The sequence below is a fragment of the Salmo salar genome, chromosome ssa01 (genome assembly GCF_905237065.1).
Source record: "Salmo salar chromosome ssa01, Ssal_v3.1, whole genome shotgun sequence".
In the NCBI taxonomy this organism is placed as follows: domain Eukaryota; kingdom Metazoa; phylum Chordata; class Actinopteri; order Salmoniformes; family Salmonidae; genus Salmo; species Salmo salar.
In genome coordinates this window covers 30212412-30237299 of record NC_059442.1, presented here as the reverse complement: position 1 = coordinate 30237299, position 24888 = coordinate 30212412, and the positions used below count along the sequence as shown (strand labels likewise).

The following is a 24888-nucleotide window of genomic DNA, read 5'->3' as shown; positions in this document are numbered from 1 at the left end:
TGAGTGTTTCCCAATGTGGGGGAGAGATTATATAGCCTAGGTGCTATCCTGCTGTCGGTCTGTTTTGTGACGCCAGTTGCATGATCGTATACTGCTGGTGAACTGTGGACTGCTGTGAGGCTGGCTAGTAGCAGGTGGCCTAGCTGGCTGCTGGTGCAGCGTGAGTGTGTAAGCACTGCAGGCAAGGTACAGCAAGTGTTCCAAAACATTCAGCAAGGTTGACCAAGTCCCACATGCTTCGCTTGCATCAGCATGCCTCACTGCAGAAGAAAATATATTTTATCTTGGGCCAGTGGTTGAAGCATGTTTTCACTGTTCCTGACAACCTTGGCAGCACAGATTGGAAACTTTGCTGCATGTCTTCACAGTGCTTAGAAAAACACATCTACATAATATACAGAACCAACAGGACTGAGGTAATGCAGAGAAAGGACAAAAAAAAGTCCCTTCAACATGGTAAAAACTAGAGCCATTTCAAAGTGACACAGACACTAAGTGACCAAAAATTACATATCTTTATTGAAATTGTTAAAAATGGACTGGAGTGGACAGTCACTTTGTTTTGATTAATTCACTAGATTCTTTTGATTAATTCACTCATACAGTCTGACAGATCAGAGCCTCATAGAATGAACATCATCATAGATTGAACCCAACCATTAAAATGGTTGTAAAAAAAATTACCTGCCATGTCAAAACTGCATAAAATGGTCATTTCAAATAACATTTGATCAAACAAATAACTGAATCATCAAGAGATTTTCAGGTGGACAGATAAGAAATCTCAGTTTCACAAACATTTCTAATATTAAATACAGTTCAATATAAATATTTATTTGGTCTATAAAAAGATGATTCTGTAAAACAAGCAATTTGACATGGACATTTGTTGTAGCCATGTCAAAAATCATCACAAATACTGCATCTGTAAGATTTGTTCATGCAAATATCTTATATAATGCAGTTTGACAAATTAAGAACTAAGGACCAAATGCTTCAAATTAAAATGAGAAGCAAAAGGGAAACAAGTAACAGTGAAAAACATGGATAACTGTTTCAAACATCTGCTGTTTGAACAAAGTACTAAAGTAGTAATGACAATCAAACTAATCTGCAGTTACAAGTGCAAAGGCAAACACAGTTTTTAATATAATTAAAATGGAATTGAAATAGGTTGAACCCAACAACAGGTTTACATGTCTCTCACCACTCTCCAATTCAATGGCTACAAAAAACATGAAAGGTTACAACTCCTTCCTGAAACACAGTAAAGGCACTAGGGTAGTAAGAACAGAGTTCTACTAAAGCTACATCATTGAACCCTTTTCATTTGGTAGAAAAGTTTAAAAGAAACGGTGATCACATCACCATTCGATTGGAAAGTCATTAGGAATATCTTGGAAAGCGTCACATCTTCATGTTGAAACTAAATGCTTTGAAATAAGACATAGATAACACAACCCAACAGTTAACCATATCATTTCTTACATTTATTTAAAATATTTATTTAAAATAGTTTCTGATTAAGATTCACTTCAGAATTCAGTATAGAAATAACTACTGTAATCAGCATCAGGAAGTTGCCCCCCTCCCCAATACACACGTAAATATTGGACTATAAATTATGCCTTCCTATATGATACTTATGCTAAAAAATATACATATTCTACTGCTGTTTACTTTATGTTCGTAATCTTATCTTTTCTTATTGTTGTTGCATTGTCGAGAAGGAACACACATGCAAGTAAGCATTTTGTTAGACGATGTATACCATGCGTATCCCGCACATACAACTAATAACACTTGAAACTTGAGTTATCATCTGCATTGATCTAATGAACTTATCGTTCCTCAATCTGCAGGGAGACTTCCTGGCCAAGATAAAATGGTAGTGCTAAATTAACTGACCGTCCAGGTCCAACCACACTGTTTATTAGAGGATCAGAATGATGTGCTCTATTTTAGTCCAAGTTTATTATCACATCAGAGCACTGTACTGTACTGTCTGTTCACAATAACCACAAAGATGACCTTCCTTCTCACTGAAATGGAAGGAGACAAGCACAAATAAAACAAACTCTCACGCGTAAGCCAAGGCCACAACACAGCTGTCTCCTGAGCGCTTCCGGTCAACAGTGGCCAGTAAGACACAGACAGACCAGCAAACAGTGCATTGTGGAAACAGTGCATTCCCAGCTAGCACATACAATTCTCAAAACTATATGTTTCTTAGAGTTTGGTGAGAGCGTGGCTGTGCTATGGTTATTTTGCATACAACCTTCCCACAACTTTCTGGGAATGGTGCAGAATAGTTGCTTGGCTTAGGAACATTCACAGCACATTTAAAGAAGTTGACAAAAAAAGTTATTCTCTTGGTATTTCATTACTTTAACAGAACGTTTCCTAAGAGTTCAAACATGGTTACTTTAATTTTAATGTTGGTAATGCTCTAGGAACGTTCTACAACTGGTTTGACAGTGGGAATGTTCTCAAATAGTTCAGAGAACATTAAGAAACAACGTTCTTCTGTGGGAATTTCAGTACTTCAGCATAACATTTTCTACAAGTTTCCTCATGGTTCTATTTAAAGTCACGTTTTCAAATTGTTCCGAGAACGTTAAGAAAACTTTACATAAAAACCCCAAGAAAACATTCAGAGAACGTTCTAAGAATGTTATTAAAAAACACATACATTCCGTTTTCAGCAAAACTGTCTCTATCCTCCATTTTGTTAAGTTTGCTCAGGTGTGTTGGCCGCACCCACTAATTGGCCACACCTGATCTTAATTAATGCTTGTTTCCTTTGAAATGGGGTCTGTTTGAATAGACTAAAATGAACAGCTTTATATACAAAAGAAAAAGGCATACTAGCTCCATCCTGGTGGCGCAGTGGACTAAGTACATGGATAGAGAACAGTCACAATAAAAATGTATTTGCATGATTAATGCCTCAGGATATTCCTTTCCATGTGTCCTATCTATGCTTGGAGTTAAAAAAGTTAACCCACTACAAGCTAGCATTAAGGAAGTTACTAAAAACAAAATTAAATAGCGTATAATTTCTGTTCTCAGAGCGTTAATAAAACCTCCCAGGAAAACTTAAGGAACCAGAGTAAAACGTTTTCACAACCTCCATGCAACCTAAAAATAAAAGTTCGCAGAACAGGCAAAATGTTCACTTCCGTTCTCAGAACGTTTAAAAAAACCTTCAGTTTTAACAGTCAGGAAACATATGGCTTCGTTCCCACAACCGATGTGAAACCAAAAACATATGTTCCCACCACTTACAAGGAACAAAATGTGCTAGCTGGGTTTCTATTAGGACAGTACTATAGACATCTGTATATCATATGTATTCCATAACCACACTAGGATGTACAGTATAGCTTTCTTATCAAGCCTCTGCCCCTGTGGGCCAAGGTAAGATACAGTTCTGTTGTTTGACAGTTGGTCCAGGAACAATATTGTTTTTCCAATAATGGATGTATCTACAGTATAGCTATATCAGTGTGATCAGCACAGCAACGGGCTCCAGTCCTTTCAGGCTTTTCTCTGCTAGTGGGAAACTGCTGGCATTCTTCCGGTCAGCACTCTTGTTTTGTTAAAAACAACCAAAAAACAAACAAATCAATTAGCCAGACAAAATATACAATACTATGATAGTATACCTATACTATGATATAGTATATATTATGTACCACATTAAAGCAGTGAAAGACTTGGTCACTTCTGGAAAGAGATATAGTAAGAACACTGAGGAAAGAGTAACTTTACACTCTTCAGTGCCTGTGGCTCTAGTCTAGTCACTATGGACATGGAACAAAGGAAGGATGCAAAGGAAGGTAGAGAGGGAGTACGGTTGGGGGGGACATGACGAAGAAACAAGGGGATGAAACATACAGTGAGAGAAAAGAGTTGCCAGTGTTCATTAAAGTACACCTGGGAGATAAACTGTCTAGCTTAGTTACTGCTGGGGGGCTTTCCATGTGAAATCCCTCTGTGAATGCAAGTAATGTTTCTGAACGAAAGACGTCCTGAACCTGCATTTAAGCAGAACGTAGCTCCTATACGTATTTATAGTCTCTGTCAGACCCCTGCCGCCTGCCTTTACCCTTGGGGTTGGTGTTATCTCCTCTAATCCTCCCTTGGCCCCTCCAAACACGAGACGCGCAGGAAGTGATTCCGTGCGGTCAGGTGCATCCCCTCCTATAAAACAGGAAGTTCTTCACTGTGTGTCTGAGCCAAGTCCTCCTGACGCTCAAAACAATCCCACTTTAACCCTCTGATTTATAGGGCTAATGTCCTGTCCTCTATATATCCCACAGTGACACCGCTGCATCATATGTGCCCGGCCCCAGTCATGGCTTTTCTCTCATCAGTACAGAGTAAAAATCTATATACTCAAACCTCAACAGATCATCTTCAATAATAACAGATAAAAAGAGCCCTTTAGAAAAATAGATAAGAGAACACAACCAGGACGCAGACTGAATTTATCAGATTAGAATGGAATCTTCATTTTCTCCCAAGTACAAAAAAGCAGAGAAAGTATTTTAAATAAATACTCAGGATAGACAATGTATGTGCGGTTTGGTAAAGGGTGACTAATAGAGTGAAATATTAGTCTGGTCCCATAACCTTTGGGCTCTGATGCCCAAAATCATTAGTGCGTTTCCTTGAAAATTGAGACCATAAAATGAGAAATTAAGATAAAGAGGTCAAATTCTGATTGACAAAAAAAAATTGAAGTAAGATAAAGCGAATAGGATTTAGTAATCAGTGCTGACATCCTGTCAAATCAGTCTATAGGAGTTCCCTGATAAGAGGTTTCTGTCATTAGAACTGGCAGGGACAAAGGTTAGTGGTATAGGGGGTGGATGTACAGGATATGTAAGGTGTGAATTTCCCATGTTCCTATGGGCTTGGTTTTAGATGAGCAGGGGTGAGGACAGGGGACTGGGGGATCCACAGGGTTCTCTCATCATGACAGCTGCAGGTAGGTGAAGAGCTGGGGCACCAAGAAGAGGGTGCTGAAGCCCACCGCGCTGTACACAATGTACCTGTAGGGCAGCTCCACCTCCATGTGCTGCCGGGCCTTCCTTACGTCTCCACTGGGGATACCAGTGATACGGCAGACCAGAGGGATGGTGATGGCCTTCATGAGGGCCCTGATGGCCAGCAGCACCAGGACGCCCAGGCACATCCTCAGCATGGCTACGGCCAGCAGGGCGGCGCTGAGGGCCGGGGGGGATAGGGGCAGCTGGTCCAGCGGGGGGTCGGGCATGAGGCCAAGGTAGTGGTTAAGGTGGGAGGCTAGGGCCACGCCAGCGCCAGTGCCCAGGATCTGAGCTGTATCGCCCCGCGAGGTGCTCCAGGTGTCTAGGGTGAAGGAGAAGAGGCCCATGCCCAGGTGCAGGGAGATGATGATGAGGGGGGCGTAGCGGTATGTCAGGTTGAAGTTGTCAATCAGGTCCAGCGCTGGCTGGAATACCACCAGGATCAGGAGGCTGTACAGGAAGCCAGCAATGATGTCCTAGAAACAACATCAACAACTTAGCAAAGTATACATTATACAGACAGCACTCCTTAACAAATGCATATAATCTTAACAATACTTTAATCATGTGAGTAATGTATGACAGATTTTTAAGTCTTGCTTTTATTTGAAAATGACACAATAGAGGAAGACATGGGGTTGTCACAGCCACAAAGTCAGAAGGTCTGCCTACTCGACCAATCAGTTGAGGGAGTGTGACGACGCCGGTTTGTGGGAAATGCCTCATTTTCTAAATGGCATCTCTCGAGTTCAAGTTTGAGGACCAAATAACAATATAAATACATACGGGAACAAGAATTGCAAACGTCATTAAAATGCATAACATTAAGAAATAACAAAAGTTTTTGGCAAAAGGGTAAGTTGTCCTTTCTAGTAGCTAACTTTCCCTATTGTTATCTAAAATGAGCTAGCTAGCTAGCATAAGGGGTTCCATTCCAAGCACAGCGGAGTAATGCTATTTGACAGAGAAACCTTCTTAGTTTCCTTAGTGTTTCATTCTAATAGTAATACATCATATTCTTGACTTTCACTTTATATCATACACTTTTACAACAGTCATTTCATTTTAATAATGTTGAAGTACTAATAAATAATGGAATGTTCCTCAATAAAATTGAAGAAGGTGGGACCTTAAACGGGTGTCCCAACTGTGGTCACTAAAGATCCCATGTTTCCACTGGACGTGTATAATAAACTGTATTCCTACCATGTAATACTGTGTATAAAAGTACCATATATGTGAAGTCTCTGAATAATGTATATGTAACAAAATATCTGTAAAAAAACATTTTTAATTAAAAAAAAAGAAAAAGTAATTGTCCTCCAAAGAGGGGGTTGGATGAGCCAAAAACTAGTGAGGACCATAAAGTGGTGGTGTGACATGTTGTGCAGAAAAAGGACTGGCTGAGGAGAACAACCCACCATTCTGAAAAGAATCAGGCCAGGGGTCATGAAGCGTGCTCATGTGTGTTTTAGTGAAGTTGACGTTCCAGATCACTATCATTTAGTGTGCGATTCCATGGAGACCACCGAACAAAGGCTATGCACACAAACAGTCTAATGTGACTCATGTCCAATAAACCTTAAAGCTCATTCTCTACAGTGAGTATTTTCTTGGGAAAGTATGGGGAACGTAGCAGCAGGGTCCAACTACATAAGACTGCTATAATCTACGTTTGATTTTCACTTTAACCATGGTGAAACACCTCTTATCTAGATACAGCTCAGTAACCAGAGGGGTAAACTACGATGGAAGCTAGATCTACTCAGACTTTTATAAAGTTAGCCAGCTTCAGTTAGCTTCACATTCCAACTCAGGCTTCATCCATACTACGAAGGTGGATATTGATCATGCAGTTGCCGCTAACTCAAGCTGGCTTGTTACTGCCCATACATGTCGCACATGGCCAAACTATTCATTGAAACAATGCATAACCATCAATCCATGGTCGAGTTAGTGTCAGTTTCATTTTTCCCCCAGAAATCAACATGAAAGAAAAGTTATCTTGCAAATTCAGCAGGCTATGGTATGAAATAGGCTATTAGAAGTGCCGTCATTCATTTATCAATGCACAACCACCTTCCCCCCCCCCACTCCTATCGGTACAATTATTTTATAAAGTCATACAAAGGTTTTACTGTGAGTGAACTTTCAATTGCATCCTGTCATTACTAAAGGTGTAATGTGATAGATATTTTAATATTACTATTTCTATCACAAAAAAACTAAATATTTAATCAAAGATGGTGGATAAATGAAGATGTCCCACTCAAGCTGTTTACCATTGGAAAAGATAGGTCAGTTCTGGTCTGCTTAATGGGGTGGCTCTCCCATAGGCACCCAAGCATTAGGAGCTGGGTCTGGTCTGCGTATTTCATTGACTGTATTTGAACCAGAAAAAATAAATAGAGGGAGTGGGATGTCTTGCGTACGCTTCCGTCTCTGATTTAATCGTCTTCCTGAAATGAACGGGATGATGGCACAATCTTTGCAAGAGGGAGGGGAATCTGATTTAATTTGCTCAGTTATTTTATTCAGTGTAAGTAGAGTTAGCAGTGAGTTAGCCTGCCGCAGAGCAGGTCAGTTCTGAAGGATTCGTTGCCATGGAAATTTACCTGGCTAAAAGGTGAGAAACTTTCGTATGACCGGTTATCCCAAGTTGAACTCAGAGTTGACCCAGCCAGTTTCTAAGAGCTTGGTGAGAGTGTGGTTGTCCTATGGTTAATTTGCATACAATGGTGCAGGATAATTGCTTGGCTTTGGAACATTCTCAGCACATTTAATAAAATGTTATTTTCTTGGCATTTCATTGCTTTAACAGAACGTATCCTAAAAGTCCAAATTAATTTCAGTGTTGGTAATGTTCTAGGAACTGGTTTGCCATTGGGAACATTCTCAAACAGTTCAGAGAACGTTAAGAAACAATGTTCTTCTGTGGGAATTTCAGTACTGCCGCATAACGTTTCCTACAGGTTCCTCATGGTTTTATTTAGTCATGTAGTTCTCAAATTGTTCTGAGAACGTTCAAAAAATGTTCTATAAAAACCACAAGAAAACGAGTAATGATCAGAGAATGTTTTAAGAATGTCATTTACAAACATACATTCCGTTCTCAGCATCAACAAAAACCTCTCTATCCTCCATTTTGTTAAGTGTGTTCAGGTGTTTTGGCCATGCCAACTAAATGGCCTCACCTGATCTTAATGAGTGCTTTCCTTTGAAATGGGGTCTGTTTGAATAGACTAAAATGAACAGCTTTGTATGTGTAAAACAAATATGCATGCTAGCTCCATCTTGGTGGTGCAATCACCATCCTGGTGGCGCAGTGGACTAATTTCATGGATATAGAACAGAAGATTATAGGTTTGAATCTCACTGATGCCGTGTCACAATAAAAAATGTGTTTGGAGTTTAAAAAAAGTTAGCGCCAAATAAACTAGTATTGTTATTAAAAGTCTTATTGAAACATTCAGTGAAAGGAAGTTATTAAAACTCAAAATAACAATTTCTGTTTTCAGAGCGTTAATAAAACCTTTAGGAACTTTAGGAACCAGAGTAAAACATTCTCAGAACCTCCCTACAACTTAAAAATAAATGTTCCCAGAAGATGCAAAGTTTTCAATTCCATTCTCAGAACGTTTAAACAACTTTCAGTTTTACCGGTTAGGAAGCGTATGGCTTCGTTCCCAGAACCAATGGGAAATCAAAAACGTACATTCCCAAGGAACCAAATGTGCTAGCAGGGGACCAAAGCTACCTCACTCCTCATACAGTACCTGATTCATAGTATAGGGCTCAGGACAGTTAACTATTTACACTCCACCCATTGGACAAAAACTGGTTGAATCAACATTGTTTCCACGTAATTTCTACAAAATAATTTTATGTGATGACATTGACTCAACGTGGAAAACTGATTGGATTTGCAAAAAGTCATCAACGTAAGGATATTTAGTCTTTTCACACCACTTTCAACCTAAATCCAATGACATGGTGACATTTTTTTGTTGTTGATTTCACATTAGCTGACAACTCAACCAAAATGAAATACAAAATAGATGTTGAAATGTCATCTGTGCCCAGTGGGCATAAATCATCCTACCTCTACCCCGCTCTCCATGCTGTCAGTCATTAACCCACCCTGGCCTACACGTGTCTACTACAGCCATGTCAAAGTCATTCCACGTTCACGTGTTGGCACTTGGCAGCGTCTGTGTGTGACCTCAACAGGTTAAATACTGCAAGGCCACATGTTACAATCAAAGGGGCTTTCAGAGCTCCAGAGGCGAGAAAGGCCAGATGTACACAGTGAATTAGCTTTAAGAAGCACTTTCAGACCAGCTTCTATTTCCACTACTGACAGGGTTTCTGTTAGGAAAATGTGGCGCCGGACAACATGACCGGGAAGATTTTAATTTACCGCCATTTGAGAAATTTACCAGACCCATATGCATTGGCTGCATAACCCAGTAGGGTCCACCCACGGTGCCCAGAATTAAAATCACATTTAGATAATGGTAATGCATCTTAACAGAACATGCAACTCCTGTAATGAAGCAGGCAATAAAACCTCATTTTCAAACATTTGCTAAAAATCAATTCACAGGAAAACACAGTTGTAAACAGCACACCTGACAGTGGTTCCATATGTGACAGAGATTAGGAGGGGGAATCTAAAAATTCAACAACTAGGATGTGTTGCTAATATGATGAGGATTGTGCCTTTGGCTTCTGGACAACAAAATACAGAACAGGAGAGAAATGGCATGGGTCCAATAGGGAAGTAAATGGAAATACATTTTCCAAAATTATATAATTACTCCTGTCTATACAAAAATAAATACAATCATTCAAAATAATTCATCAGAAAGCATGACTTAGCCACAGAGGGATCTACGATCATTATCTTCTTTTCAAACCACAAGCTCGTAGGCCTATGCCTATTTGGGAAGCCCACAATTTGGGCAGCGAATGTGGAAATAGGCCTAGCTGATTGAGTTGCGGTTGTCAGTGAAAAAAATTGAAAATATGTGTTAAGATAATGTGTCTTGAGTATCATTTAAAAATGTTGAGACAAGAGGAAGCGGAGGGGTGCATGTCAAAGATATTGGCGAGTCTCTCTCCAGAATGGCTTAGCCGTCTCATTAGGTCTTCATTATTTATTTGTGTGAATTGTTTGCCTTTTGATATTTTTTTAAAAATAAATTCCCCATTACATATAACACCAGCAGTAAATGGACTGTTAATCCCGTCATTTGGTTACATTCATTTCTGTTAAAGCATGTATTAATTACAGTAATTTACTGTTCTCAGTATCGGAGTGGAAACGTTGTTAGCAGAGTTCACAACCTGCTCCACTTGTGAGAAACACATTTTGGTTTATTTCATAACCATAATTTACAAGATTTGTCCCTTTTTTCCCCATTGTATTTTGTTTGGAGTGCTCCATGTGAACAATTAGCATTTGTCTGGTTCTCTCCTGATAATATTGAGTGAGCGCACGCGCCTGAGCACGCATAGAAATACCTGGCCTACTGCATTGCAAATGATAACATATATTTTAAAAAAACTATAGTTCCTCACAATAAGATCTTTCCAACAATCTACTCTTCCATAATCACCAATCCTCGGTGTGAAAGAGCAATGGAAGTTATAGGCCTACTGCTGCATTGGCCTGTAGGCTATGAGTTCCATGCGCTCATTTCTATAGCCGCCAATCACTACCGTGTATCAATGTGTCCATATGGCAGAGGCTGGTGATCTCTCATTAGTTTACTTTTAACGTTTTTGTCATTTTCATTCAGATTTTTTTAGTAACTAGGTGACAATGATTTTGAGAAACGAAAGTGTTATTAATGAAATAAAATTGTTCCACGAAAATGCGCATATGAAAATCATAACTGGCATGCAGAACAGTACTAATGGTAGGATAAATTGTTTGTTTCCCAAAACTTTAAACTCACGCGCCGCCTATGAAGTCTTTATAAAATAACTGCCTCCGTGTTTCCATTGTCGGATTTTACCTATAGATCAGTGAGGTAAGACATGCCTCATAACATGAAATAGAACATTCAGGTTTCAAACCATTAAGTAGCCTGTTTTAAAAATGTATACTGCCTCCAGCTCACATTGTAAAGGGGTGGGTGACGTGCTAATAGCCTGTTGCCTACACTTGAATGGGAGACGCGCTTCAATTACAAGTTGAGAAGAAGAAAAAAATAGTAGCTCTTTTTAATCATGCACCAACTGTTTTTAACACACTATTGCATTTAGAAGTGTTGTGCAATTAATGGTCTTATAAAAGCACATGTTTTACTCCAGCAGCAACCAGCTGAGGAGCTGCAGGAGAAATCCCCCTCAAAATAGGCTCTGTATTCTGTGTACGTGTGATAGTTGTGTTGGATAAATAAGTAACACGATGACTAACAGAAATACACACAGACCAATTTAATTCCACAAATTGCAAATGAACCTATAGTCCGATAAACATGACGGTGAAATGCATTTCCATTAATGAATAAAAAGCATTATTTTGGAATGGGATTTCCCCCCCCGGTGATTTTGGCCGGCAAAAGTTTTATTTCTCGGCTTTTCTTTTGTTCGTTTTTTGGCCCGGCTAACTGAAAACCTGTTACAGCCTCTCACAGTAACCTATGTACCCATAATAAGTATCAATACCCAATTGAATGTCGGAAGTGAAGGGGGAACTTGTCCATACAAGTTCAATATTTGTATTATTCAAGATTGATTATATTACACTGTATTAATTTCAAATGCAGGGACTTTAAAATAAATCACAATATCCTTCAATGTCAATGACAGTGAAGGCTTTACCAGGCATGCCTCTGGCTCCTCTGGTCCAAAGTTTGACTGTTAACTGTGAAGTCAACAGAAAGAAAAGTAGCAGGAAATATTCCATAGGTAGGGAGGGTCACTAGAGTTTATATCCTTATCAATGCCCTTGTAATGTTATCACCTTTTCTCTTTTAATCATTAAGAATTAGTATCTCGTTGTGAATGCTTTCACTAGTCTGTCCCAACCGCTGTCTCCATTGGTCTAACTAGGCTAAACTCAGACACCCTGAAAATGTGACATTACACTAGCATTAATCTAGTGGTACTCAGTGCTCACTCTAACCCCAGCCAAACCAGAATTCATAAAGCCTATAGAGAAATACTGTGAACTGTGGCATGCAACCCACAGAATCATTTATGACATAGGTCCTACATTGCCTACCATTACAGAAAGCCTGGGAGGAGGATAGAGAATAGACAACTCCTGGTCTCTTGTATTACCTCTTAGATCCTAAATGACTTAATAGGATCAGCTATCAAGCCTCATTAGTTCCAATGACTGTATATTCCCAGCTTAATGAGAGACAGGCCTGGAGGACCAGCCTTTGTTAGCCTCTCAGATGGTGGAGAAGATGGTGCTGGCATACCTACGGTAATTCCTTTAGCTACATTTCAAACCATTCCTGTGTAGGAAAAGAGGGGGAAGCGTATTCATTGAGCGAGATAAGATCTTAAGTTGATACAGAACACATTAAGCAGTGAAGCCTGGCAGTGGTCAGAGACCACAAATGGATGTTCTACACTCCAGCAGACCCCAGAATACAGTTTCTGATATAATGTCCCCCAGACACAACATTTAGCCCCATTAACAGCGTTAGCTCTGCCATTAAAGGCTTATATGAGCTGGAAACAAGCCCCCCCATGTCCTGTACAGAGAGACACAGATCAACAGTGTACATGAGGGGGTCAGTGAAGCTATAGAGGAGGAGGAGAGAGGCTATACAGGGTTACTGCCTGGGGCTGAGTAACTACTAACTCCCTTGCCTGTGCCTAGTTAACTGCACTGTATCAGTCCATCAGTCAACTCCCTGAGACATGATACAGGCATCACCAAAGCAACGGTTGCCCGGGCGACCGGCAGTCAAACGCAACACTGCAGCCAACCAGGTCAATGACATCATACCAGTAAGCGACAACAACATCACCCCTTGGGACTTAATTGGAGCTGTGGAAACAAACGCACACGTTCTGAAAAACACAGACACTCTGTCACTCACAAACAGCCACCGAGTCAAACATGCACAGCTCTGTCTCTCTGGTGCTTAGATTAAAAATGGGGGCCAAAAGGCAGGTCCATATTAGGACAGACAGCATAACTCATCGCTACTAGTCTCACTCTCCAGATGGGCCTATTGCCATATCTGAGCTGTGTGTTCTATTACATAAGAGAAGAAAAAAAAACATTTTGGGATAAAAAGTTTGGAGAAAATACTAGAAATGGCCTTTACTTTCTTCTTCAAAGAAAGTTTCAGGATAAATACTCATACTCTTCTCACACCCTGACGACAGCATTGCCGCGTTTAGGACAGATGGGACTGCACTGTAGACCTCAAGGCACTACACGAAGGCAAATATAAATCTGTAATGTTCTCATTTCCCTAAAGCTCAGTGGCAGACAGACTAAACAAGTCTACTGGTACAGTCATTTATACTCTGCCAGGATGCCCATGGAGTTGTGTGGTAGACGACACAGAGTGGAGTAGTGTTTATAAACGGTGCCTGAATGCATCCCATAGTAAGCCACTGTTTCAATCCAATGCATTTATTTTAGTATCTTTCTGGTGCTGGGACTAGTTATTTCTCCACTGGTTCCTGTTATGGGAGATTGGTTTTAGTCCCTATGATCATAGAGTAACCTAGAATATGTAAAATTACCAACAACCTCTCTCATGTTGTCCCAACTTCTAGCTGGAAGTAGTTGAGGGCCACCAGCACCAGCCTTTGTGGGTATGTGGTATAGAGAGACCACCTCCATAGACCAACATGTTGCCTGCCATGTGGGGGTCAGAACCCCTCTTCCGGCTTACCAGATCATCAGCTTTTTATGTGATAAGCCCTCTCTTCCCTAAAATGCCTATAATCATTTGATCTACTGCAGAATCACTATGCTCTCCCCTCCCAAAGAAATCCTTTTTTGCAGTGTTGTAACTGTCCAATACAGGCCTCTACTGAGGTGTCTATAACCTACAGGCAGTCTGGGAGAAGTCAGAGTAGAGCCAGCGCCTGACACGAAGCTCAGGACAAGGTGACATTACGGTTTAGATACTGTTTCACATAGATTAGGTATCAAATTCAAGTGCTTTCAAGACATGCCAGCAGTGAACAGTCCTGAATCAACTAGCTGAGTGGTTGATAGTAGAGGTCGACCAATTCTGATTTTTCAAAGCCGATACCGGTTAAATCGGCCTATTTTTTTTATTGAAAAATCAGAATCGGTCGACCTCTACTATCAACCACTCAGCTAGTTGATTCAGGACTGTTCACTGCTGGCATGTCTTGAAAGCCAGCAATATAAAAAACTGTAATAATGACAATTACAACAATACGGAATGAACACTTATTTTAACTTAATATAATACATAAATAAAATGTATTTAGTCTGAATTAAATAATGAAACATGTTCAATTTGGTTTAAATAATGCAAAAACACAGTGTTGGAGAAGAACGTAAAAGTGCAATATGTGCCATGTAAAAAAGCTGACGTTTAAGTTCCTTGTTCAGAACATATGAAAGCTGGTGGTTCAATATTCCCAGTTCTTCAATATTCCCAGTTAAGAAGTTTTAGGTTGTAGTTATTATAGGAATGATGACGCGTTGACTATTTCTCTCTATACCATTTGTATTTCATATACCTTTGACTATTGGATGTTCTTATAGGCACTTTAGTATTGCCAATCTAATCTCGGGAGTTGATAGGCTTGAAGTCATAAACAGCGCTGTGCTTCAAGCATTGCTAAGAGCTGCTGGCAAACGCAGTAAAGTGCTGTTTGAATGAATGCTTACGAGCCTGCTGCTGCCTACCACCGCTCAGTCAGACTGCTCTATCAAATATCAGATCATAGACGTAATTATAATAAACACAGAAATACGAGCCTTAGGTCATTAATATGGTCAAATACGGAAACTATCATTTCGAGAACAAAACGTTTATTCTTTCAGTGAAATACGGAACCGTTCTGTATTTTATCGAACGGGTGGCATCCCTAAGTCTAAATATTTCTCTTACATTGCACAACCTTCAATGTTTTGTCATAATTATGTAAAATTCTGGCAAATTAGTTCACAGTTCGCAACAAGCCAGCCGGCCCAAACTGTTGCATATACCCTGACTCTGCTTGCACTGAACGCAAGAAAAGTGACACAATTTCCCTAGTTAATATTGCCTGCTAACATGAATTTCTTTTAACTAAATATGTAGGTTTAAAAAAGATATACTTCTATGTAATGATTTAAAGAAAGGCATTGATGTTTATGGTTAGGTATATTTGTGCAACGATTGTGCTTTTTTCGCGAATGCACTTTTGTTAAATCACCCGTTTGGCGAAGGTGAAGTAGGCTGTGATTCGATGATAAATTAACAGGCACCGCATTGATTATATGCAACGCAGGTTAAGCTAGTTAAACTAGTAATATCATCAACCATGTGTAGTTAACTAGTGATATGTGAAGATTGATTGTTTCTTTATAAGATAAGTTTAATGCTAGCTAGCCACTTACCTTGGCTCCTTGCAGCCACAAGGTCCTTTTGACACTGCACTCGCATAACAGGTGGTCATCCTGCCACGCAGTTTCCTCGTGGATTGCAATGTAGTCGGCATCCAAAAAGGCCAATTACCGATTGTTATGAAAACTTGAAATCGGCCCTAATTAAATCGGCCATGTAAGGTAGACTTACCAGGATGGAGTGCATACCCATGTAGATGCGGCTTATGCAGACCAGCACACACCAGCACATTGCCAGAGTGAACCCAAACATGAAGGGGTACTGTAGAGAGAGAGAGTAAGAGAGGGATGAGGAAGGAGAAAGCATAGATTAAATTATACTTCAATAGAATACGTCAACCCCTGATCTATAGCAGGGGTGTCAAATGCATGGTTTTTGGTTTTTCCTTTGAATTAAGACCTAGACAACCAAGTGAGGGGAGTTCCTTACTAATCAGTGAGTAAGTACAAGGGAGAAGCAAAAACCCGTACACTCAGCCCTCCATGGAAAGACTTTGAAATGTGATATATAGGCATAGGCGATACACTTCTCAGCAATGCTCATTGAAATTGATTTGACAGACCTTTGGGCTAGTACTCAAAAGAAGGGGGGCTAAATAGCTGAACAGCTCAGGTCATTTGGAAATGTTTGCAATTTCCCGAAATAAGGTGTTGTTCTTGCTTCTTTGAAAAGCTAGGACATTGTTCCAATTTGTAAGTCGCTCTGGATAAGAGCGTCTGCTAAATGACTTAAATGTAAATACACATCATTCAGTCACACGAGGATTATGCATTTTTCTACACAGCATGCCACTTGAGTCATTTTCTTATCAGATGGAGTGCACTTGGTCCATAAAAAGAGAGAGATAGAGGGAGAGGACTGCTGAGGTTTACACAGAATCCCTGTAACCTCCCCCGGTTGTCCTTCCTCCCACTCATCTGGAACTGAAACCTTGAGGGGAAATCAAGATGATGACTTAATTAACCAGAGTGGAGCCTAAACTTGCCGGAACACACACATCATCATACTGGATTCACAGCACACTACTGGTTCCTCTGCAGAACTGAACACACACATCGTCATACTGTATTCACAGCACACTACTGGTTCCTCTGCAGAACTGAACACACACATCGTCATACTGGATTCACAGCACACTACTGGTTCCTCTGCAGAACTGAACACACACATCCTCATACTGGATTCACAGCACACTACTGGTTCCTCTGCAGAACTGAACACACACATCGTCATACTGGATTCACAGCACACTACTGGTTCCTCTGCAGAACTGAACACACACATCCTCATACTGGATTCACAGCACACTACTGGTTCCTCTGCAGAACTGAACACACACATCGTCATACTGGATTCACAGCACACTACTGGTTCCTCTGCAGAACTGAACACACATATGGTTGGAGATTTCAGTGTCAAATTAAAAGTAATTAGTCCATCCAGTGAACAAGAGAGTGAGAAACACTAGGGGAAACACTAGGGGAACAGAGAGCGAAAGAGGGAGAGAAAAAGCTCATTTGAGTGTGTAGTAGACACAAAGCCAGGCCACACACATTCACATAGCCTGCTGGCCTACTGCCTGCTGGCCTACTGCCTGCCCTCCTAAACTGCCCTGAGGTCAGTGTGTCTGTGGGAGCAGAGAGCAGGGGGTTGATAAAATCACAAGCCTTGTGGTGGAAGACTGTCCAAACAACCCTGTCAACACATGGACTATCTGTTGAGCGGCCCCACAGGGCCACATCCATGTTAACATGCTTGTTTGGCTTGGAAGCCCACTGAGAGACCTCTTATGCTCTGGTGTGTGGTCATACTGCGGCTAAGTCATGCAAACATTTATGGAGGTGGTGTGTGTACAGCACTATGCTGTGTGCAGCTTGTGGTTCACTGGCCGCTTGTTATTGAGAAGGATCTCTGCTGGGCTTGTAGCTCTGTGATCACTCGGTGGTGGTGGATCCCTACATTACTCAGTTGAGATGCTGACAGAGACGGGACTGGATTGTCAGTGCAAAGTCTACAGCAGCTTTCTGTGTTATATCAACACAGCCAAAATAAAAAGGTCACATCTGTAAACATGGTTTGAATGGTTGTCCTCCCAACCAGGCCTGTAGCAGCCTATTGCCAGGGAAATGTTTTTCTCCATGTATTAGATCTGTCCCACAGAGGACCTTGGTTGCCTCTCCCTCTGGCTGTCCTCTCACTGCCAGCGTCTTCATACAGAGAGACATCTGGCTCTAATTACTTGTGCAGGGCCGGAAAGACTGTGTTAGGAGGGGGTCTGCAGCACATCCCAAATACTTGCTCTGCTCAGGCAAGTCAGCGGCAGGCATTCCGCATGAAGACTACGGCATGCCAGAGCAAGTCAGAGAGAGAACTGTAAGGACGATACAAAAACAGCCTAATGAAAGAGTATGATAGACCTATCATGTTGAGAGGACTGTCTTTTTGAGTCAAATCTGAAACAACACAATGGCTGGGCCCGTGGCATAACTTGCTGAGGCAAAAGATTTGAATGGCTTATCTGATGACCTGCAGGAGGCTTGGTTCCTCTCTTATCTCCGGGCAAACAGACAGTGAGCAGTGCACATACATCAATCCCTCCCCTGCACTCATGGCATGATTCAGACAGCATCATTGTCGCCTCTGAAATGATTCTCCAGCAGAGCTCTTTAGAACTCGGCTGCCAGAAGGAGTAGGTCAAACCCGGCAACTCTTTTCCCAACGTTACTGTAAGTAAGAGTATGTTCTCTATCAGCTAACCTGGTCAATTAAAAAAGTTAATAAATGAGTAATAATAAGAGTAGGGACCATATGGCCAGGTGTATACCTTACAGACTATGATGTCAACATTTGCATACTGTACGAGGAAACAGGGAATGTATAGGAGGGATGTAGCCTACAGGCAGCGTAGGGGAAGAAGGCAGTGTACTGTAATGACAGTGGAGCCATGAAGCACTCCTTCCTTTCCTTTGGCTCTTTCATGCTTCATGATGATTTGGTATAAGACAATGAGTAATAAGGCCAGGGGCTTACAAAAGACTAAAAATGAGCACCGACTGTGGGAGTAATGCAATATCTTCTGCAACTGCACACTGAAAGGAATCATGTCTGAGGCACTGTATAACTCTCTGATATAATTGTATAATTAACCCTTAGTGTAGCTACGCTGCTTGAGGAGGTTGAAGTTCAATGTTTGGTCAAAAAAAAAAAAAAAAATTCACAAGTGACAGTAACATCAACAAACAAATCCATAGAACAAGGGCTTCATATTTGCATGACTGTCAGCTGTAGCAGCCTTGAGGACATTTGACCCTTACAACTGTAACTTTAACAAGTTGATGACGCCACTTATAGTGGGGTGACTAAGAGGAACTTGATGTTGAAACTTGATGTTTTCCTCCATAGCTGCCAGTTCCATGAAAACACTGTCAAGTGGGGAAGCAATTTGGTCAAACTGTGCATTGATACTTCCTCCTCCTAACTGAAAACAATAACACAGCAAAACTTTACCTCCCAACGGCCGTAGGTCAGCAGTAACAGTGAGAAGGGGATGGCCGTGCCTGACATGGCGTGTGTTGAGGGCATACTGTACTCAGAGTTGTAGAACATCTCCACCTTGACCACGGGCGGTGAGGCTGGCCTGGACGACCGAATGACATCCTTGGTGCTCTGGCCAAGGTACATGACCCAAACCCAGACGGCGATCAGTCGCCGGCTTACGTAAGCGTCCACGTTCCATATGATGAACGGGAAGAAGGTGATGTAAAACAGCTCGTTGCCCAGCTCAGTTCCTAAGGTGAACAGGTAGTACAAAAACTTGTTCTCGATTAAAAACTCCTGGCCCACATCGCCTGTCAAGGAATTTTTGCGCAGCGGCTTGACAGTAGTCTTAGGACTGGGGTTCTCACTAATCCGTTCATCAGGTGTCTCAGAGGTGCATTCCACCCTGGACCCGTTGACGCCACTTGAGCCGTTTTCTTTGAGGTCCCGTACCCCGACATCACTGGATCTTGCGAGGCGGCAACCGCTCCCGATGTGCCCGACCGTTTTCCCCGCAGGAGTGACCACTGCCCCGTTCTGAGAAGCATTGTCTACTCCTTCCTGTTCCAAACTTTTCCCCGGCGAGGTGACTTTTCTCTGCCGAAGACTCTTGGTTTTCTCCCCTTCACCTCCGTTGACAGTGCATTTCTCATTTTCACCCTGGAGATGACTAATGCTGTTGTTGTGCAAGCGAGCTCGCTCCACTTCTTTGGTCTCTGCTGGGTTCCTTGAAAACGTCCCGCTCACACCGCAAATCTGCTGAAACCGTGCTACATGAATCGGGTCTTGGAGATAATTACAGAGTTGTCCAATTTGCGTTATAATATTGTGTGCCATGTTGATTCAATATAGAGCACTGTGTATTTACTATAAATTACCCGTTCCTAGCTAGCTAACGTTAGCCATATAGCAAGCTTCCTATGCTTTCAAGCAGCAGCTCGTGCATCATGACAGTTATTGCTTATTCCCATAAAAGAAACACGTGTATCACGTTTTCCTGTCGAAGGCAGCAACAAGGCCGGTTAAAAGATCAGGTGATACTTTACAATGCTCGGCAAACACGTTTTAGATGAGAGGCTTTTTCTCGTAGCTAGTCGTCCTGGAACCTCCGCTATCTCAAGTAGTATCCGGTTAATGATAGATCTATGAAGTGCTCGCGAACGCGCACGCATGGGTGACGCACTCACGATTTCAACGGGACTGCGCTTGTATTCAGGTCAGTTTATCGATGGACGTCCCTACACTAAACCCTAACCCTAACGTGAACCCCTACCCATAACGCGTACGTAACCATAACCCATACCTTAACCATTTAAAACGTAAACTTCAATGCGGTAGGGACGTCCCTAAGATTGTGGATCCCAAGGACCCTTGTATTCGCGATTTCGTGGTGCCGTGGACGCGCTTCACAATTTAAATAGGGCAAATCATGGGTATTGACCCAAGCTTTTATCTAACCGTTATAGCTTGTCCCTTTAAATACATTTGCTTCCATAGAGTAGAAGATATACATATGGATGAATGAAACATCATACTATCCCTGAATTGTCAGAGTCTCTCTTCTATCATAGTCCGACCAGTGGATGCTCTGTAGCTCATCAGAGTAACGTTACCAATAATCACTCCAACACGTAACACGTAATGGCAGTGTCATCTTACACACTTTATTTTATAGCATTAGCAATCACCTGAAAAAAGACAGATTCATGGTGCTACTTAAGTCTTTTGGCAAAATAGCTTATCTTTAATAAGGAATAGGCCTATGTAAATTGTCTTCCAAATATACATTTCATACAGTAAAATATTGTGTTGAAAAGTAGCATTTAAAATTCTAGTTTAGTTTGTAAGACGTTTAACAATAATGGAAAAACAACCCTTACACTGAATACACTCAACTACCGATACTCAATTACAGAAAAAAAATAGACAATAGCAAACGATATTCACATTGTTGCACAAATTTGAAAATAAAATAAAAACAAGATAATGAACAGTCAACCTATTCATAAATATGTTATTTACCTTAACATTGTTTGCCTGACACATAAAACTGAGAAATCTGCAGAAAAATATCAAATTTAGCTAGAAAAAAACAGGGAATTGTTTGACATAGGCATAGTCAAAGAAAGCAATATGCCAATGTGCGCTTGTTGAATCAAGTTAGTGTATTCTTGGAGCATGAGTAACAAGCACTAAACAGGGTTATGTCTCTTTGAGAATGAACATTATTTAATACATTAAAACTGGCACATTCAAGACGAGGCTGTGAAACGGCCTACTGTTCTGCTTTATTTTTCTTGGCCTGAATAGATTCCACCTCAAAACAGATGCTTGAGCTACAGAGAGCTAATTTAAACAGACAAGAAAATATAAATATTGATGTCAGAATGATGCACAGTACTGAATAGCCAGCCCCAAAATTCACACACTCAACTTGACCACTGGAGGGCAGCAAAATGTTGTAGGAAAGAACACAGAAACAGGAGGGGGAAAAATTGACATGCATCACTATGACAGAAATGTGTAACAATTGATTCGCCCAGAGAGTTGACTTACACCAAAACCTCTATATCAAATGCATAATGCTTAATTCTTCAACAAACATACCATCATGAGTTTCATTTGAATTCGTTTTTCCCATATGCATTTCAAACATGTTTTGCAAGCTTCTGATAAGTAGTCTATCATTTAACATTAGGGATATGTTTAGTGAAATAGAATATTTTTCAAATACACAACAGAGTAGTTTGATTGTGGTCACACAAGCATACTAGCAGACATCCAAACCTTCAAACACAAACCTTGTCTGTTTCTCTACACTCTTAGAAAAAAGGGTTCCAAAAGGGTTCTTCGGCTGTTCCCATAGGATAACCCTTTTTGGTTCTACTTGGATCCCCCAAAAATATTTCAAAGGGTTCTCCTATGGGGACAGCTGAAGAACCATTTAAGGTTCTAGATAGCACCTTTTTTTCTTAGAGAGTAGTGTAGTGGCAGGGTGCATGAGTTGTACTATATGTATCCCTTAAGGTTCACATGTGCAAAGACCATTAAAACAAACTCCTGCAAGGAATCTCCGTCTCTCACATCAGCTTGTAAAGGCAGTGACACTGTAACAAAGATGCCCTTAGAAGACAGACCCTTATTTGGACTCTTGCTATGTTGACCTAGTCAAAAATGACACAGGAGAAGCCGTAGCCTCCCTTTTGCATGTAGATAACGTCAGACTGCAGGATACAGAATGCAGCTCTGACTGAATAGGGGGGTTCTGTCACCAAACCCCTCCCTGCCAATTACTTAGATGTGCATGGTCCATATCAATTTCTTCCCGTACTTTGGCAGCAAGTCATAGTCACCCATTATCATCCAGTTTGTAGAGCAGGACTTGAGCCCCGTGGCCAGGGGAGATGCTGGGACATGTGCCCAGGCCATAGAGGCATGTGGGGGAGGGGTAGGGAACCAGGTGGTAGTGGGGTATCTCCTCCAACCCAAAGGACTGAGAGCAGCAGTCTGCTACCACCACCTTCACACGTTTCCTGTCTGGGTAGAGCAGCCGCTGCCCGCCTGAGCCCCTGTCACAGGTGCCCTGCCTCTCCTCTTCCTCCTCCACCTCCCCCTCCACTTCCTTCTCCTCATGGTGGATCTTCCTCAGCAGGTTGTTGATGAGCACAGAGCGTCGCAGGTACGCTTCAGGGTCCTCCAGGAATCTCAGCTTCTCCAAGGAGAGCTTGAGGATGCAGCTGCGGTCCTCCTGACGTATCAGGTGCTGAAGAAAAAGAGGTTGTGATTATGAGACAGACACATCTAAAATGTAATGTCATAGGACAACAGATTGATGTCTGAACATGTCAACACAAACAAAGCAGTTCGTACTTTTTGAAAATATCCATGTAGGTCGCCATGTAAATCCTCCTCTTCCGCATATTTCCTCTTGAAGTAGGCAACTTTCGACGTTGTTGAATGGTTTGATCTCTATTCAAGGGAATCGACTGCTTGAAGCACAATCAGGAAAAATGCAATTACAACCTTGATAAAGCTCTCCCTTTGAACACATTAGTGAGGAGAGATTATGTGGTTAGAGGAGTGACACAGAATTATATAACAGCCCCAGCAGTAGTGGAGTCATATCCACGCCACGGTACATTACCTGATGATGACAGCCCAGAGCCACAAATGAGTTGTCTGACTGGAGTCCTGATTGCTTGGGATGCTCTCTGAGCCTCACACATTGCCTTCAGGTGCCTATAGTGGAGGAGAATGAGATATAAAGAGAAAATAAGAGATTGGAGAGACACCTGTTTTATTAAAGTTGTAAATCACACACAACATGTTTTCATTTGTATCTCAAAATAACCATAAAATAAATATTTTGCACAATTTGAAAATGTGGGTTATGTTTTCTCAGATGTCATCTCACTGCATAGGCTATTTACCATGGCCAGATTAAACAGATCATTTTTTAAATATCAAAACAGCTTTTGGTCTTCTTTCTGCAGCATGTGCTTTGTAGGCGAAGCTGAAATCTTTACAGCCATTGCCATTTCCCCACACAAGGCTATTTACAAAGAAATTGGGTTGCGTACATGCGTGGGTAGTCTGTGTGTGTGCATGTGCGCGTGTGTGCGCGTGCGTGTGTGCGTGCGTGTGCGTGTGTGTGTGTGTGTGTGCGTGTGTGTGACACAGAGAGAGAGAGCGAACAGAGAGAACAGAGAGACAGACTTTCTGATATTGCACTTATTAGGGAATTTTCAACTGAATGACACCTGCTATAACACGTTATTTTACTCCCACTGCAGTTAGGCAGTTAGGCACAGTGGAACTGTAATATTCCTATTCAAGGTATCAAACAAAATACCTGTAACACAAATAATGCATTCACCTGCTTGGACATATCATGCAACTGATTGATCTTTATGATTATGTTAATGATGATGATACCATGCAATGATGATGTCTTAATACTACTTAGCCATCTCTATCAGTTTGGAATGTCGCCTATTTGGAAGAATAACCCACACATTTGATCAAATGTAATCACATCAAGAAGGAAAATTACCTTATGATGGCGATCTCCAACAGTTCATAAAGCACTTCAGCAAATCAGCAGTCCTTTTATATGTAGGCAGCCTTTGAAGGTAATGCGTTCTTCTGGATGTGTCTGTCCAATGTGTGACCGTCCGTTGCTGCGACATTTACCGTCTGTGCCAATTATCCCGCTCCAAGCTCTGCCTTAAGTTTGCGCTTCACACCCAGTCACCGTATCTTCGTTTTAATAATCCCTTCAGAGTACGAAACACTCCTAGGGTCTTAAAATATCCTTTTCTGTGCAACAAGCAACAACACCATTCTCTCTACAACCTCATTGGTCTTCGCCGAAGCAGATGTTTCCTGTTGCTAGGAGAGTCACTAGGCAATGATGACGCTTCATCATCAGGCTCCATTATTCTCACATCCTCTAAATGTGCTCCTTGGTTTCTACCCCCCTCCCCCCCCCCCCCCCCTCCCCCCTCCTATCTATACCTGGGTGTCTCTCTCTCTACTTGGGTATATGGGCAACCTATTGACTGGATGAGTAATTATTTGATATCTGATTTAAATGTAGGCCTAACCTTTCTATTTTACAGCTGCTATGATAGCCCAGATATGACAAATAAACAATAGTGCCCTATTCAATTTGGCTTATGTACTAAACATAGAGCTCTCGTTTCCCCCTCTTA

The 24888-nt window shown here is 41.4% G+C and overlaps 1 protein-coding gene and 1 long non-coding RNA gene across 2 annotated transcripts; both read right to left on the bottom strand.

The window, feature by feature from the left end:
* Nucleotides 1-496: 496 nt before the first annotated feature.
* On the bottom strand, nt 497-20328 carry sgpp1b (sphingosine-1-phosphate phosphatase 1b). The gene is made up of 3 exons (XM_014190072.2): nt 19145-20328; nt 15809-15898; nt 497-5533 (listed from the first exon to the last, which is right to left on the bottom strand). Exons 1-3 carry the CDS (start codon nt 20009-20011, stop codon nt 4982-4984), a joined length of 1509 nt encoding a protein of 502 aa, XP_014045547.2. The 5' UTR covers nt 20012-20328; the 3' UTR covers nt 497-4981.
* Nucleotides 20329-20813: 485 nt separating this feature from the next.
* LOC123742424 (uncharacterized) lies at nt 20814-24608 on the bottom strand. The gene is made up of 4 exons (XR_006769563.1): nt 24228-24608; nt 23319-23413; nt 23045-23160; nt 20814-22937 (listed from the first exon to the last, which is right to left on the bottom strand). It is a non-coding gene; the product is annotated as an uncharacterized lncRNA (long non-coding RNA).
* Between the last annotated feature and the right edge of the window lie 280 nt (nt 24609-24888).